The sequence below is a fragment of the Camelina sativa genome, chromosome 5 (genome assembly GCF_000633955.1).
Source record: "Camelina sativa cultivar DH55 chromosome 5, Cs, whole genome shotgun sequence".
NCBI lineage: Eukaryota > Viridiplantae > Streptophyta > Magnoliopsida > Brassicales > Brassicaceae > Camelina > Camelina sativa.
This window is the reverse complement of record NC_025689.1, coordinates 22,212,007-22,227,768: the sequence shown is the minus strand read 5'-3', so window position 1 is coordinate 22,227,768 and position 15,762 is coordinate 22,212,007. Positions and strand designations below refer to the sequence as shown.

The 15,762-nt window shown below is 36.1% G+C and overlaps 3 protein-coding genes and 1 long non-coding RNA gene across 10 annotated transcripts; 3 read left to right on the top strand and 1 right to left on the bottom strand.

Moving 5' to 3' along the window:
- On the bottom strand, positions 638 to 4,368 carry LOC104787384 (CWF19-like protein 2). The gene is made up of 9 exons (XM_010512959.2): positions 4,248 to 4,368; positions 3,710 to 3,837; positions 3,325 to 3,615; positions 3,034 to 3,237; positions 2,801 to 2,950; positions 2,305 to 2,697; positions 2,122 to 2,201; positions 1,020 to 2,023; positions 638 to 842 (listed from the first exon to the last, which is right to left on the bottom strand). Exons 2-8 carry the CDS (start codon positions 3,743 to 3,745, stop codon positions 1,120 to 1,122), a joined length of 2,058 nt encoding a protein of 685 aa, XP_010511261.1. The 5' UTR covers positions 3,746 to 3,837; positions 4,248 to 4,368; the 3' UTR covers positions 638 to 842; positions 1,020 to 1,119.
- LOC104787383 lies at positions 4,662 to 6,232 on the top strand. 4 transcript variants are annotated; one of them, XR_002038156.1, is made up of 4 exons: positions 4,662 to 5,183; positions 5,267 to 5,334; positions 5,437 to 5,770; positions 5,876 to 6,232. It is a non-coding gene; the product is annotated as an uncharacterized LOC104787383 (long non-coding RNA). The 4 variants fall into 4 exon arrangements; XR_767921.2 differs by having other exon boundaries at positions 4,666 to 4,896; positions 5,015 to 5,183; positions 5,437 to 6,232; XR_767920.2 differs by having other exon boundaries at positions 4,667 to 4,921; positions 5,015 to 5,183; positions 5,437 to 6,232.
- On the top strand, positions 8,108 to 10,322 carry LOC104787382 (protein DEHYDRATION-INDUCED 19). Of its 4 annotated transcripts, none has more exons than XM_010512955.2 (6): positions 8,108 to 8,331; positions 9,106 to 9,248; positions 9,337 to 9,414; positions 9,510 to 9,751; positions 9,822 to 10,022; positions 10,108 to 10,322. In XM_010512955.2, the coding sequence occupies exons 1-5, from the start codon at positions 8,271 to 8,273 to the stop codon at positions 9,991 to 9,993; spliced, it is 696 nt and encodes a 231-aa protein (XP_010511257.1). In that variant the 5' UTR covers positions 8,108 to 8,270; the 3' UTR covers positions 9,994 to 10,022; positions 10,108 to 10,322. The 4 variants fall into 4 exon arrangements, with proteins under 4 accessions (XP_010511257.1, XP_010511258.1, XP_010511259.1 ...); XM_010512956.2 differs by having other exon boundaries at positions 8,109 to 8,319; XM_010512957.2 differs by having other exon boundaries at positions 8,109 to 8,331; positions 9,839 to 10,022.
- LOC104789476 (mavicyanin-like) lies at positions 12,477 to 12,989 on the top strand. Its single transcript, XM_019245357.1, has one exon. It carries the CDS (start codon positions 12,477 to 12,479, stop codon positions 12,987 to 12,989), a length of 513 nt encoding a protein of 170 aa, XP_019100902.1.

The following is a 15,762-nucleotide window of genomic DNA, read 5'->3' as shown; positions in this document are numbered from 1 at the left end:
ATGTTTTAGTTTAAGTTTCTCTAATTTGTCGTCTCCCCTTTTCTCATTGTGGGTCATCTTTAGTTTGAAAAAACTGTATTTAATTTGTGGAATCTTGCGACTCATAGACTTCCGCTGATGAGCCAACCATTTCTGAGCTTGATCACACACTTTTCTCCTTCCTTCTATTGAATCGCATATTTTGACTTCGTTTGTTGACAAATCTCTAGTTTGTTGTTTTTCTTGCAGTGATGTTCCCATGGCGCAAACCGTTGTACATAACTACTTATGAGCAATTTGTTGCATTCTTCACTGAAATTCACAATTTTATGAACTGGACAGTACTTGTATGATCCGCGGCGAGATCTCCAAGTTCAGGGACCAAAACTCTAAAGGAAAGCTGACTTGATTGGTTTCTCTAAGTTGTTCGTTGCTGGAAGTCAGATTTGGATCTTAATTAAGTGTGAGAACAAGGACTTGTCTGAATTCTCTGATCCAAAACATGGTGTTGTTAACTTACAATTAGATTATTGATTACTTTATCTGGTTCGGTTCTGGTGACCCAAATGGGTGTATATTGTTATATTTACTAAAACGACAGCTTAGAGGACTTGCACTGAATGTGGTTGGAGGAGATGGCGTGAGCTTTGACTGTAACAATCACAAATGTTTCTCCCATGATTTGGTTTATGAATTATTATGATGTCATTAAAAATTCTAAAATTGTTCATACATGTTGCAAATCAAGTTTTGTTCATGTGGGGTTTTTGGACTTGGGATATGACATGCTAACTTGGGAACGTCCAGACACAACCTACTAATGGAGAATGATCTTTGTCTTTCCAACTTCTTGTATCTTTTTTCTGTAAAAGAAAACAAAAGCCAAAGAATAAAGGGACAATAAAATGCAGAGTTTATCTACTAAATTGAAACCTCTATGTTCAACTCTTGATGCTTTTGACACTATAGATATCATCCTGATCTCAACACATAGTACACAGTTAAAGACAACAAACAATGTTTAAACAATCTTTCCTAACCTTTGGTATGTGTGCATAGGAGTTGGGGAGATTTAAAGCAATGTCATTCAAGAAATTCTCCTGTTGAAAAGAACCGACGCTGATCAAGCCATAGATGTTTTTAATCAAGTTGTTTCGTCCAGTCAAAGTGTTCCCATTCGCGTGCAAAGCTCACAACCGCCTTCTTCTGGCTCTCCACTGACTCATGCCTTCTTCGTCTGTACATGTCTTCTTCCGGTAACTCGAGCATTCCTCTGATTACATTCAGTCCAAGATTGCTATTGAACTGTTGCTCATCATCAATCACGTGAACAAACCCTTTGTCTAGACCAAACTCTACGTGGAAGTAAGGGAAATTCTTGGGTATAGAGTTCCTCAGACCCTTCACGCTAGTGTCTATGAGTTTCTTTGAATTGTGCTGACTCCACTCGCTCTCCGCTTCATCGATCGCCTTCTTGAAGTAAAGAGGACCTTCTTTTGCTATTTCTTGAGGAATTGGGATACACTCGATCAAACAGTGGCGACGTTGCTGAGACAAACCAATCACAGTCTCCAGAAACACTGCGTCTTTTCCTTCTTTCGCATACATCATTATAAGACACTTCTTGAAATTACGAATCTCATCCCAAACATTGTCGTCAACACTTCTGCTGGCTGCCTCGTGCTGCATTGGCAGGATACAGCAATGGCCTGGGACAAGGGGCTGCTGTTGTGGTAGCATCAGATAAGTGAAGTTTGCAATGGAGACAACTAAGTGTTTCGGTCGCTTTGGGTTCTCAAAACAGAAGAGACATCGTTCTTGCTGAGTCATAATACGTTTCACACGGTTGTCCTTTTCAGGAATGTTACTGGACGATTCCCGCTTCCGGGACTTTTTGCTTGGAGCGTCTCCATAGTCATACTCATCATCAGCAGCTTGATTAGATGTTTTGTACTGTTTGTTCTGCATTATGCTCTTGGCTAGATGCATATCCGTATTATCATCTTCATTCTTCCTTCTACCCGACATATCGTTGACAGGATATCTAATGAGTAAGAAAAAGAGGCAATTTAATATCAGCATGATTTAACAAAAACAAACAAAAAAATAAGCCAAACATCTCAGCAACAACTGTAAACTTACCTCACTACGGTTCTCATGGAGTGGTGGTTGGATGAATCGTCTCCAGCAGCTTGTTTTGCTTTTAGCCTCTCTGCTTCATCCTGTGAAACAGCTAAACTAGTCATACTTTGGCAATGAGTTTGAAAAAGGACTCGGGCAAAAGGCAAGTGAACGATGTGGAAAAAAAAAGAGTCATTATCTCACCATAAGTTTCTTGGCTTCTTCAGGTTTCCCTTTCATACGGAGCTGAATGGCTTTAGCAGCAAGTTGATTCACACTTAAAGTTTCCATACTGGGAAGAGTCCCTTCGCTATCCTTGTTGGTCTCTAATGGTAATGCTTTCTGCTCCACATCACTTCTGTGATCTCCACGAGTCTCTACGGGAGACACTGATACATTCTTCTGCTTAGAAAGCATTTCCTTCATGAAATTTCCGTCATTGGAAAACTTATTCAAGTGAGCTGCAGCTTCAGATATTAGCCTTGAGTCTTCGTTTCTACCCTTTCTCTTTCCCCAGGATAATGAAGGATCAGTTTTGGGGGCTCTCAATACACGATGGCGCACCGAGTCACCTTTTAAATACTCCCGATCATTACCCTTTAAATAAAAAAAAGTCAGGAAGTCAGAATATTAGCTGCCATACGTCCCAGTCTGAAACAGCACTAACCTTAAAGAACACCAAACCTAACATAAACAGTACCTTCTCAGAAATTCTTTCTGGATCTTTCTTTTCATCTTCCCCTCTTCTTCTATTATTTATTGCATTCAGATGGGCACGAGATGGAGCTGCTCTTTCAGATGCCACAGACTCAACAAGGTTACCAAGAGAACCCCATCGTTCTCCAGCAACCTGCATAACCATCAAATGATAGGGAAGTTACTCAAAGGCCAAAAAGAGACTATATTAAAGTCGTAAATATATACAAAACTTACCTCCTCAAGTCTTTGCCCTTCTCTCGCCGCCTGTTCTTTTGCACGCTTGAGTGCTTTTATTCTCCAACTCGCACCACCATCTCCAACAACCGAAGATGGTAAAAGCTGGTCTTTACCATGTTTTTTCTCAGATTCTTCCTCTGGATAACCGGTTCCATTGTCTTTCAAATAAGGATTTAGCTCCCTTGGGTTTACTTTAGTTACCTGGTCAAGGAACAAAAAAAAAAAGCATTAACTTAACTATCTATTATAGACCTGTTAGAAAGATACTCCAAATTAAAATTCCCTCACCTCAGGTGCACTTTCCTCGAATTTATCCTCTACATCTGGAGTAGGGTTTGGATCATCAGCCTTTCGGGTTGGCGGCAGCATCCAGTCAAGACCCATTTTCTTTCTTACAATATCTCCTTGGAGGGAGTCGTTGTCAACAGTGTCGCCATCTCCATCCTTAACAATCTTCTTCCCATCTCTCTTACTACCTTCTCCCTTACGCTCCTTTCTATCATCATCCTTGTTCCTTCTTCGTCTATCTTTCCCACCTCTAGATTTCTCTTTTTCTCCTTCCGAACTATCATCATACACCTAATAACCAAATAACAATACATCAAACTCAAGCCAGTCGTAACACACAACAAGAATTAAAAAGTTCAGGAAAAAGTGAAACTAGTAACTTTACTTCATCACGAGGTATGATCTTTATTCCAGAAAACATGTTAAACAATATGCGTCGACGATCTCAGTGACTTCTTCCTGTTAAAGAATAATCAACAGACTTCAAAGGCAGAGCGAACCAAAACTTCAAACCTGCACAAAGGTAAGGAAACATAACAAACAAAACATTAGATCATGTTATTAACAAAAAAACCTATATTCTATAATCCTCTAAGCCAAAGCTAGTTTTATATACTCTTCAAACAACAACTCTAAAGTTTCGATATTTACGATTATGAGATTTGATATGATTACAGGAATTGCGCTAAACCTTGTAGAGGTTCACTAGCTAGATGGTAATAAACCAATTTTGATCATTTAGACTCTAAACGCTACTGAATGAGAGATCTTAAGCAACACCCATAAACCAACTTCAATCGAAACGCACCCAAATTAGAGAACTGAAGAAACTAGAAAATAAGACAGAGAGCAATCTTAGCCAGCCAAAGGGGTCTCCTTTATCTTTGTTAATGAAGAACGGAGAACTAATTAAGGAAAATTACCGGGAAAAAAAAAAAAGAAGAAGACAGCTACGCCGGCGATGGAGGGTCTCTGATCGGAACAAGGAAACGATGTGCTCTGTTCGATGATTTAGATTTTAGGGCTCCAGCAGAAATAAAAATAATAATAAATAATATGACGAAATAAATGAAAAAAACTAATACTTATTATTATTATGTTAACTATGTATGGTTCGTGAACATTTGTTATTATTAAACCGGAAATTGTCTTAACCGTGTTTAAGTATTGAACGAATCAATACTATAAAAACAGAATGCGTTTATCTCCAGGGTTTGACACCTCAGCCTTAACTTTTAACCTGGTATTGACACATCAGTTAAAATTATTAGCCAATAAAATTATAACAAATAATACAGATCAGCTTCTTCTTTGCCAAGTCATATAATTGTCTTTTACTTAGTAACTCGTGACGATTTTAAACTAAAGATCTAAACCTTTTTTTTGGCTAATCTCTTCTCGTCGATCTCTCTGAAACTCGATTGGAAACCCCTCAAACTCGATCCCAAATTTGTTTGTCTTATCATTCATTTTCGATCCCTCTCAGTCATTATCCCTCTGAGTCAGATTCATCGACGATCTACAACACCCTCTCATAGTGAGGAGTAACATGCATCAATCCAAATCGAATTGGTGAGCTCAAAATTGACACAGAAGGGTAAAATATAATTTTGGGTGTTCGTTATTTGCAGTGATTTAGTGTTTAAATCATGTTGGGTTTGATCCGTTTAGTTGTTTCGCTCTATTGCAGGAAGATTTCAGTTTCAGTAGTTCTACTTTCAATTTGGGTTTTGGATTGATGCTTTTTTGAGTTGATTTTTCTGATGATAATTGTGTATTTCTGATAAACTGCATACCGCCGCCGAGCCCGAGCCTAGGGAAAACGGGATCGTTTGGTCGGTAGAGAAAGACGTGACCAGGTATCACATTTTGGTTTTGGTGAAGAGTCGATTTATTCAGTGTAACCGATTTCTAATTGATATGTCTTTGACTGTTCTTGCAGTTGAATTTTGCACCTATTAGAAGAACTAACATGTATATGATAAATTTAAGTTGGAAGCAGTGGATACTGTGAGTCTGGTGTTTGTTTTAGATTTAAGTTCTCCCCTGACTCTTCTTTTCTTGAGCTTTAGATTTTGTCACTTATTTTGCTGTTCTATAATTTGTCATCAGTATGGTGAGACTCCATTGCACATGGCAGCCGAGGACGGTTGGCCGGTTGAAATGAAGCTGCAAAATTACTCCTTCAGAGTGGTGATTATTGAAGCCAAAGCCAGCGTAATTTCCCAATTCTTTATAGTTATTTGTCTTCCCTTTTTGTAATGTGAAATTTTTGCAGCTCTACTTCATTGACAACAGCTTGGACTAATTTGTTTTTTGGTTTTGGTTACTTTATTCCTCGTTTCGATTAGATTTAGCAATTTTGTTCCATTTCAGTGTTTAGATGATCGAGTTTTGCTGTTGATATATGTGAATGGTAAGACTTATGTTTCTTTTTGACAAAATGGTAAGACTTCTATTTCTTTTTGACAAAAGTTTGACAAAAAGTTTTACATTACTACTTGCTATTGAGATTCAAACTTAACACATTTTTCTTTTTATACACTTGCAGGTGTAGTCATATTTTCAGTTTTATGTACAAGTGAAATTAATAATTTATGTTATTTATTTCCTGAGGTTACTTAACGAATTGAAATGTAAGCTAATGCATATCTTTTGCCAAGTTGCACGGTTTGGAAGAAGATATTGCAGATGAACTTCCGCAGTTTTGGATCAGCCATAGTGAAGGGAAAAAATCCAAATTCTCAAGATGTCGTTGACTATATAATTCTATAAATATTTTTTTTTCTTGTATATATTTTCAAAATGTCGTTATTTTTTTCGGTATATTTATTTTGTAAATAAAAATTTATCAATATTTATGTAAAAAGAATGATTGGCACTTGTGAAAAATACTACATATTCGTAATTAGCCTTTAACCAAAAAATCATTAAAATTAACAAGTCTTTGAAGTTTACTAATCGTATAATATACACTATACCTTACTACATATTTGATGGGCTATTTTTCTCTCCTTCGTCAATTTGGAGTGAATAACTTGGATTTTTTAAAATCCTATTGATTGATGAAATGTTTAAATTTTCTATTGTTAAAAAAAAAAAACCAAGATAGTTCTGTAGCTTTGACATATATATATATATATATAAAGTAACAATGGAATAAACTAATGTATTAATATATATATATATATATATATATATATTAATGCCTCATATCTTCATAATTCGTAAATAAAATTTAAGTATAAAGTTTTAAATGTTTTTTTTTTGTATATTACTTTGTTATTTGAAAAATAGTGAAATGTGTTTCAAGATTTCATGGTTTAGGGTTTAAAGTTCAATATTAAGACGTATTTTATTATTTATAAATTAACAAAATAAAATGAAACTAAAAATTATTTTGTAATTATAATAACATACAATAGGAATAATTATAATATTACAAATATACAAATTAATTATAAAAATTGTTTAGTTGTAAGCCTTCTTTCATTAATAGTTTACATTGTGTTTTATGGTTTTATTTGTAAAAAATACTTATAAATTGAAATCTTTGTTAAAAAAAAATTATGATCATATTCTTATTATTATAACACATTTCCATTTGATAATAGTATTTTAAAATATTTTAAATTAAGAAAAAGAGATTTAAATGGAATAAAAATATACATAAAACGAGAGCCAATGGGAAGAGATCATTCAGATAGCTGACATGGCGTATTTTCAAACCGTAGGATCTGAGTGAATCCAAACTACACAAATTCTAACCTCTCTTCATTATTTCATTGGCTAGACATTAAGAACTAAAACATTATCAATAAACACCATCAAAAACTATGTTTACTCACAATTTTTTATTACAAACAACATATAAATTTTTTTTTTCAAAAACATAAAAAATAAAAATATTCAAAAATAAATAAATAAAAAACAATTCCGCTGCGTAGCGCGGATATCAATCAAGTTGTTTGTTTATTTTTGTTGCAGTTGTATATAGAGTATATTCCAAGAATGGTTACTTTTTAACAGTGATTTGTGTTCATTATCTATATAAGGAATGACTGTTTAAATTTCTTCCTATACATGTCGCTATATTTAGAAATTTAGGATTAGTTATAATAATTTATAGGTTTTATGAGCTATGATGAGAAAGCTAACACTAATAATGGTGCTTTAATGCATCATAATACAAGAAAAAACAAAATTAATTTTAGTCTATAATTTCATTACAATAATAAAATAAAAAATAACGAGAAACAAATAATAACAAAAACCTAAAAATAAAATATTACCAATAGAACATCATATAAAAATTATTTTAAAAATAATTAAAAAAAATACAGAAAACAACCCGTGGCGTAGCGCGGATACTATCCTAGTTGAGATAATATCACCAATTCTCACCCAGATAAGTTGGTAGGTGGCAGGTGGCTCAACATGATTATTATTGAGTCTCACCAGGGTTCGAATAAGATATTGGTACCCGCAAGATAACGATTTAATCGATTCCATCTTCCAATGAGCAATAAATAAAATAGGAGATTAGTCTCCCATCTTTCTGATATTATGACAAAAGAGAAGAGTTTAGACATAAGCTGAACATCGGACTGAGTCCAGAGTTAACGTTAGCTGTCTAAAACTCTGGACTGATTAATAGTGTAATACCAAACACCGAACCGTGATTATAAACCGGGCGAAAACAATAAACCAGAAATTGGAATTTCGAGAAACCGGTCCATCATTTTCTGAGAATCCGATAATAGTCCTTGTTTCATCACAAGGCACTTGTTTCTTCCTCTCTCCTCCTCCTACCAAGAAAATAAAAAATCTATCATCGTCTTCATCTTCCATATCTATCAGGATCGATCCTGCTTGAGATTCGTTGCTAAACCGTCCTTCAATTTGTTCCAAGATTCTTAATTTTGTGGGCAGAGAGAGAGAGAGAGATGGACGCTGATTCCAAGAGATTTCTAGCTACGCTTCGATCCCGATCCGGTGAGAATTACAGTATAGCCCTATCTTAACTTTGATTTAGAGTTTGTAGCCATCAAGAAATGAAATTTCAATTAAAAATACAAACTTTTTTTATCAGTCTGATGCATATAATATATCATGGTTTCTTGATTTTGGCTCAAGAAAATGTTTTTGATAACTGTGTTAAAGTTTCTGCCTTTTTTTCCTAGCTTATTTCTTGCTCTAGTTTGAGTTATGTTACATAACTTATGTAAGAGAAGCTCTTGAACTTGTTGTGTTTGTGGAGCTGGAACTGGAAGAGATGTTTTTTTGCTTGTAAATAAGACTGTGAAATTTGATGTTCCTATCTATCTATAACAACAAGAAGGGTAGGTTCAATTTTTTTTAGTCCTCTCTTATTCATAGATCTTCAGGTATTGGTATTTGGTTTTAAGTTGTTTCATTTGATGTTTAAGGTTGCTTTGTTGCTGAGAAAATGCAGGAAAATAACCTAAAAAAAAAAACATCTTTCTCTCTGGATCTAGAGGAATGTTTGTTACCTTTAAGCTTGTTCTGTATTGGAATTTTGTGTATTATTAAGTTGTGTCTTTGATTTCTTTTCTACATTAATAAGTCTATAATTTGGTTTTAGAGTTTTGATTAGAAAGGGTAACCATGATTCAGAAGGTTGTTGTCTCTTGCACTTGCAGTCTAGTTTTGGTTTTTTCGTTCATATTGTTTTGTTTCTTGTCTAGGTGAATTATTTAATGCTTTGGCAAGATCATTCTCGTAATTTTATATGATCTTTTTGTATTTTAAAAAATGCAGAAATGTTAATGGGCTTTGAAGAAATAGATGGAGATGATGATTTCCAGGAGGAGTTTGCTTGCCCGTTCTGTGCAGAATCGTTTGATATCATTGGTTTGTGTTGTCACATAGATGATGAACATACTTTAGAGTCAAAGAACGCGGTATTGCTCTCTCTCTCGATGTATTATTCTTTCATGCAATTCTTTTACATCCATAATGTTTTAAACAATCAAATCCGTTATTTTGCAGGTATGTCCTGTTTGCTCTCTAAAAGTGGGAGTTGATATCGTAGCACACATAACACTTCACCATGGAAGTTTATTTAAGATATCCTTTTTATTCAATTTATACACATATAACTTAAACAGATTCTCTTAGTTCTTACCACATTGCTCTGTTGAATTCCTTAATGAGAGTTTTACTTGCAGCGCAAGAGGAAGTCACGAAAAAGCGGTACCAATTCAACACTTTCATTTCTTCGGAAAGAGCTAAGAGAAGGAGATCTACAGAGGTTGTTAGGATTTACTTCTCGTAATGGTTCTGTTCCTCCACCAAGTGGAACTCCTGATCCTCTAGTGTCGTCATTTATATCACCTACACGATCGCAGAGTTCTCCTGTGACACGCCAAACCAAAAAAGTATCCGAGGAGAAACATATCGAGCGGTATAGTTTCTACATCAGCTTCTTTATTAGTTTTTTTTTAGTGTTTTCAGAAGGTTTAGTCTTTGATTAGCATTTGGGCTTGTTCAGCAAGAGACAAGTGTGCATCTCACCCGTCTCATCAAAAGACCGAGAAGAGAGGAGGCATAAGTCAGAGTTTGTTCAGAGGCTCTTGTCATCAGCCATTTTCGATGAGGTCTGATCAAAAAGCAAATACAAAGATTGAGAGAACGCAGAGGAACTAATTCTGCAGAATCAGACTTCAGAGAATCTGGTACATATATATATGAGCCTCTGTGTTGTGTTAACAGAACCCTCAAAACACATTTTCATTGGAATCTTGATTCAACTGTGTGTAGGTTTCGAGAAAAAAACAGTGGATGTGATGAGAAGAAGAGGACGGAGAAGAGCAAGATGCAGCTATGTTATCTATATCTATGTATTGTGTATGTTTTAAGTAATAAACCAGAAGAAGATGCTACTTAATACATTGCGTAGAACTGTGTTTTCTAAAGTTTATTAAGCCATTGAAAAAGTAAGATAAGAGGAAGAAGAAATAAGTTGAGAAGTTCTATCGTCTGTAGCATATAATCCAATATGTTATCTTGTTTTTTTTTTTTTTTTGGCAAACATATGTTATCTTGTTTACTATGTATTGTGTCTTATGAAATAAAAAGATGTTCACTCTTGTAAGCTAGTTAAAGTGTGTTTGAGAAACCACGTATGGCGTATGAACATCTGTTGATGATGGTGATCTACAACTACAATATTGTTTACTTTGTGTTTATTTTGAAGTCATTAAGCCTTATGGTTTAGTAGTTAATGATTTAGCCATGTTGTTTTTAGTACTAAGGTTTTGGTAGTCAATGTTTAGAATTAGACTTACGGCTGGGTAAAAGTTCTTGAACCGATCTTTCGGAACCCGAATTTAAAACCGAATCATAGAATAACCCGAAAAAAAAGTATTTTATTGAACCGGAACCAAGGTCGAAGAACTGTGGAAAACCGAACTTAAACTAACCAAAAAAATGGGAAAACGGCCTATTCCCCCACGAACTTAGTTACTTTATCGTATTCATACACAGAACTTTGAGTTGTGCTTATACCCACATAAACTTAATTTAAATTTGAATTTCCTACACAAACTATCTAAATCCGGTCAAAACCAACAAATCGACAAACGGTGTTACTGTTCCGTTAAAATATGCTGACTAGGATGCCGTATTTGCAGTTTAAGTAGCCACGTAACATTATGAAACGCGTCGTTTCAACTAACTAAAAAAATATAAGGTTCATGATTCGAACGCCCAACCTCTAGTCTATAAAATCATCACTGAGCCAACCGAGGCAATGTACCTTTGTTACAATTAAATTCAGAAATAGCTATTTATATCTTCCTTGTAATCGATGAAAAGTAACAAAACCTAAAAAAAAAATTCTCCTTTCTTTCTCTTCTCCCTTCTATACGACGAGCCACCATCAACTGTAAATTTGTAATACCCAAAAATTAGGTCGAAATCATATAAATCTGTTAGTTGCAAAATCTTTTTTTCCTCCATAGCCCAGCTTCTTCAAGACTATAAATCTGCCTGTGAAGCCTACGAAATCGATCCAAAGAGAAGTTATTGAATCAGATCAAATCGTAAAAGGGGAAAATTTTTAAAGACGATAGAGATTCATAATGAGAGCAATCTAAGTACAAAGAAAATTGCAGAGAGATCGGAGAAGAGAAAAGAGAGAGAAAAATGTGTTTTTTTAATCTTTGTATATATATATATCATCTCGTAACTCACTAATAACAAAAGTTTCCTTGGCTCAGTTGGTTCTGTTATTAGTTAAGTGACGATGGGATTGTGGGTTCGAGTCCAGCTATGGTGTGTTTTGTCTCAGATTTGCCTTTTATTTTTAAATAGCTAAAACGACATCGTTTCATGGTATTATGTGGCATCATATACGACATCCTAGTCAGCATATGTTAACGGAATAATAACACCGTTTGTCGATTTGTTGGTTATGACCGAATTTGGATAGTTTATGTAGGAAATTCAAACGTTAGTTAAGTTTATGTTGTTATAGGCACGACTCAAAGTTTTGGGTATGAATACGATAAAGTAACTAAGTTCGTTGGGGAATAGGCTGTTTTCCCCCAAAAAAATATGTTTAACTTAAAATGTATATTAAAATATATATTAAAAGTATGCTATTTTGGTTAATATCAGTTAATCATTTTTTATTTTATAATTTATCAGTCAAAAACAAAGTTAAACCAAACCATGATATAATTTGATACCGTATGGGGTATATTTTGTAGAACCTAAAAATACCAACAAAGAAAACAAATTGGGAACCAAACCAAAATACAATTATATTCCAAAATCCAAAAAAATCCAAAACTGAACGGATTAACCAAAAAGTTTTGTGTTGCTATCTTTTAATCCCATTGACATCATGTACGAATATTCTACTTGATTCCTAGTTTTTTGTTGCTATCTTATTCTCACGTAGATATACTTTATCAATGCTCTTAGTACATAGGGTATATAATAAAATCACGAAATTTTTATAGAAAAAAAAAAATCATATTCCGAGTAGGAAACAAAAGTTAAACAAATTCCCAAGTCTCTATATATACACGCACAAGTCTTAAACAATTTCAATACAACAAGACTAATCGTTCTAGTACATCTCGATCAAGGAGATAATCAAAATCATGATGAAGAACACAATCATGGCTTTGTTAATTGTGGCATTGTCACTAACTGGGTTAGTTCGTACTTCATCTCTTTACGAGGTTGGAGACTCCAACGGATGGACAACAACGATGGGTCTTGATTATTACAAGACATGGTCTTCTTCAAAAAAATTCTACGTCGGTGATATACTCCTCTTTCAATACAACGAGACTCTCCACAATGTGATGGAAGTGAGTTCCCAAGATTTCGAGTTGTGCAATCCTAAATCCCCTCTGACCATATACCAGTCACAGAATGAATTAGTTGACCTTAACCGAACCGGTCATTACTACTTCATATGTGGTGTGCCTGGTCATTGCGAATCTGGTCAGAAGCTTGACGTCCTAGTCGTGGATCCTATTAATGAATCAAACAGTCCTAAGCCTTCAGAGGATCCTCTTGAGGTTCTTCCAGTAGATGATGCAACGATCGCAACACTTCCTTACAATGCGGCATCAGATCCTTGTGGGTGGAATGGTTTAAGCATGCTCTTCTTATTTCTCCTATAAGCCCTAGTTTTTCTTTGAAGATTTTTGTTTTTTTTTTGGTTTTTTAGGGTTGATAGTTCTATCTACTTAAATGTTTACTATTTTTTCTTTATTTTCTTCCTATTAATTTGGTACCGGATAACTGATAATTTTGTTCTGATTTAATATATATATGAACTTTTTTAATTCTACAAAAAAAAAAAATTGATGGTTAAAATCTGTAGTATTATATGCGGAAAAAAAACCTTCTTGGCTATATCAACGTGTGACACCGAGAAAGAGAAACTCTCCCAGGCACGTTAACCGAGAAAGAGATTAAGCCTATTGTCCAGATCTCACCCACCCACAACCACCTTTAGGACGTTTGGACAATGGCTTTATCCACCAGTTACAACCCCTCCCCCATCTCCAAGCGACGTTTCTTCACCGCTCCGACCTAGATCCAAACCGTATCAACCAGAAGGAAACTAAGTATTCAATACTCTACAGATCTGACAGTAACGGTAATCTTCACTCTGCATTTAATATCATCCTTACCGGTATTTGTCTAGCTTAATCTCCATCCTTGTTGGTGCCTTTCCCGTTTAAGTTTGAATTTAACCTGAAAACCTTCAAAACCGAGTTGTTCTTACCATCGAGGCTCCTCCTCCTCCCTTGACCACAACTATGTCGAACTGCATACCCTATTACATGAAAGGCAAAAGCATAGCAAATGAGTACTCACCACCCCCTCGGAAGAGAATCAAGGCCCCAGAGCTGGACACTTCATATATGATAGAGGAAAACTCTCTTACCCTCCTAGGAAGGCTCACGAATCCCTCTGGTCAAAGGATGTGGGCTATCTTTCCTTTCCTCCTTAACAGATGGAACCTGAAAGGCAAGGCAACAAGGGCAGATTTGGACAAGGAGTTTTCCAATTCAAATTTGAACTTGAAGAGGACCTACAACAAGTCCTAGCTAACCGTCCTTACCATTTTGACCAATGGATGGTCATCATTCAGCGTTGGGAACCGATAATCTCACCCTCCTTCCCATCCAAGANAGGGTTGATAGTTCTATCTACTTAAATGTTTACTATTTTTTCTTTATTTTCTTCCTATTAATTTGGTACCGGATAACTGATAATTTTGTTCTGATTTAATATATATATGAACTTTTTTAATTCTACAAAAAAAAAAAATTGATGGTTAAAATCTGTAGTATTATATGCGGAAAAAAAACCTTCTTGGCTATATCAACGTGTGACACCGAGAAAGAGAAACTCTCCCAGGCACGTTAACCGAGAAAGAGATTAAGCCTATTGTCCAGATCTCACCCACCCACAACCACCTTTAGGACGTTTGGACAATGGCTTTATCCACCAGTTACAACCCCTCCCCCATCTCCAAGCGACGTTTCTTCACCGCTCCGACCTAGATCCAAACCGTATCAACCAGAAGGAAACTAAGTATTCAATACTCTACAGATCTGACAGTAACGGTAATCTTCACTCTGCATTTAATATCATCCTTACCGGTATTTGTCTAGCTTAATCTCCATCCTTGTTGGTGCCTTTCCCGTTTAAGTTTGAATTTAACCTGAAAACCTTCAAAACCGAGTTGTTCTTACCATCGAGGCTCCTCCTCCTCCCTTGACCACAACTATGTCGAACTGCATACCCTATTACATGAAAGGCAAAAGCATAGCAAATGAGTACTCACCACCCCCTCGGAAGAGAATCAAGGCCCCAGAGCTGGACACTTCATATATGATAGAGGAAAACTCTCTTACCCTCCTAGGAAGGCTCACGAATCCCTCTGGTCAAAGGATGTGGGCTATCTTTCCTTTCCTCCTTAACAGATGGAACCTGAAAGGCAAGGCAACAAGGGCAGATTTGGACAAGGAGTTTTCCAATTCAAATTTGAACTTGAAGAGGACCTACAACAAGTCCTAGCTAACCGTCCTTACCATTTTGACCAATGGATGGTCATCATTCAGCGTTGGGAACCGATAATCTCACCCTCCTTCCCATCCAAGATACCCTTTTGGCTTGAGATCCAAGGCTTACCCAAACATTATTGGAAAAGAGAAATGGTTTTCTCCGTTGGTGAAGCTCTCGGAGAGATCTTAGACTGGGATATCTCCACTTCCTCCGTCTAGTTACAGGTTCTCATCGATGGTCTGGAACCAATAACAAAAGAGACTATTGTCGCATTCCCAGATGGAAGCGAGGCCCTGATTTGGTTAGAGTATAAGAACCTGAAAAACTTTTGCTCTCACTGCCTTAGACTCACACACAAAAAATATCATTGCCCGGGGCTACAAGAACCAAGGAAGGAACCCCCCCGGAATCTAACTCAAGACCCATCCCAAAACACCCACAGCTCTGCTCCCAGGAACTACTACACCCCCCAAGATAATTTCCTACCCCCAAAACCTCAAAGCAAAACACAAGATGCTGAGAAAAGCTACCAAGGGGCCCAAGGAACTTACTCGAGAAAACGGTCGCATGATAATATGGCCCGAAGATACAATTACAACACTAGTCAACGCCAGTTTCCCCGTGGAACGAGATATTCTCCCTTGAGAAGGCCAAGCTCTCGAACACCTTCAAGGTCTTTCTCAAGAAGAGAGGAAATGCATTCTCACTCTCATCGAAACCCTCGTCCCTCCCCCACCCAGAACCTGCAATGGAGAGAAAAGTCAATCTCGTCAGCTGAACCACTTGGTGAACCATCCGTATCCTCAAGAACAAGGCGACCACCTCTTGAAAGAAACGTATCGAGTCCTGATCCTTGCACACCACCCCCACCCC

Coding starts and splice junctions, on each gene's coding strand:
- LOC104789476 (XM_019245357.1), top strand. CDS start 12,477: ATGGCTTTGTTAATTGTGGCATTGTCACTAACTGGGTTAGTTCGTACT.
- LOC104787384 (XM_010512959.2), bottom strand. CDS start 3,745: ATGTTTTCTGGAATAAAGATCATACCTCGTGATGAA. Junction 2,698..2,800: donor CAGAAAGAATTTCTGAGAAG/GTACTGTTTATG, acceptor TTTTATTTAAAG/GGTAATGATCGGGAGTATTT. Junction 2,202..2,304: donor AAGAAGCCAAGAAACTTATG/GTGAGATAATGA, acceptor GCTGTTTCACAG/GATGAAGCAGAGAGGCTAAA.
- LOC104787382 (XM_010512955.2), top strand. CDS start 8,271: ATGGACGCTGATTCCAAGAGATTTCTAGCTACGCTTCGATCCCGATCC. Junction 8,332..9,105: donor CCGATCCGGTGAGAATTACA/GTATAGCCCTAT, acceptor TAAAAAATGCAG/AAATGTTAATGGGCTTTGAA. Junction 9,249..9,336: donor CTTTAGAGTCAAAGAACGCG/GTATTGCTCTCT, acceptor GTTATTTTGCAG/GTATGTCCTGTTTGCTCTCT.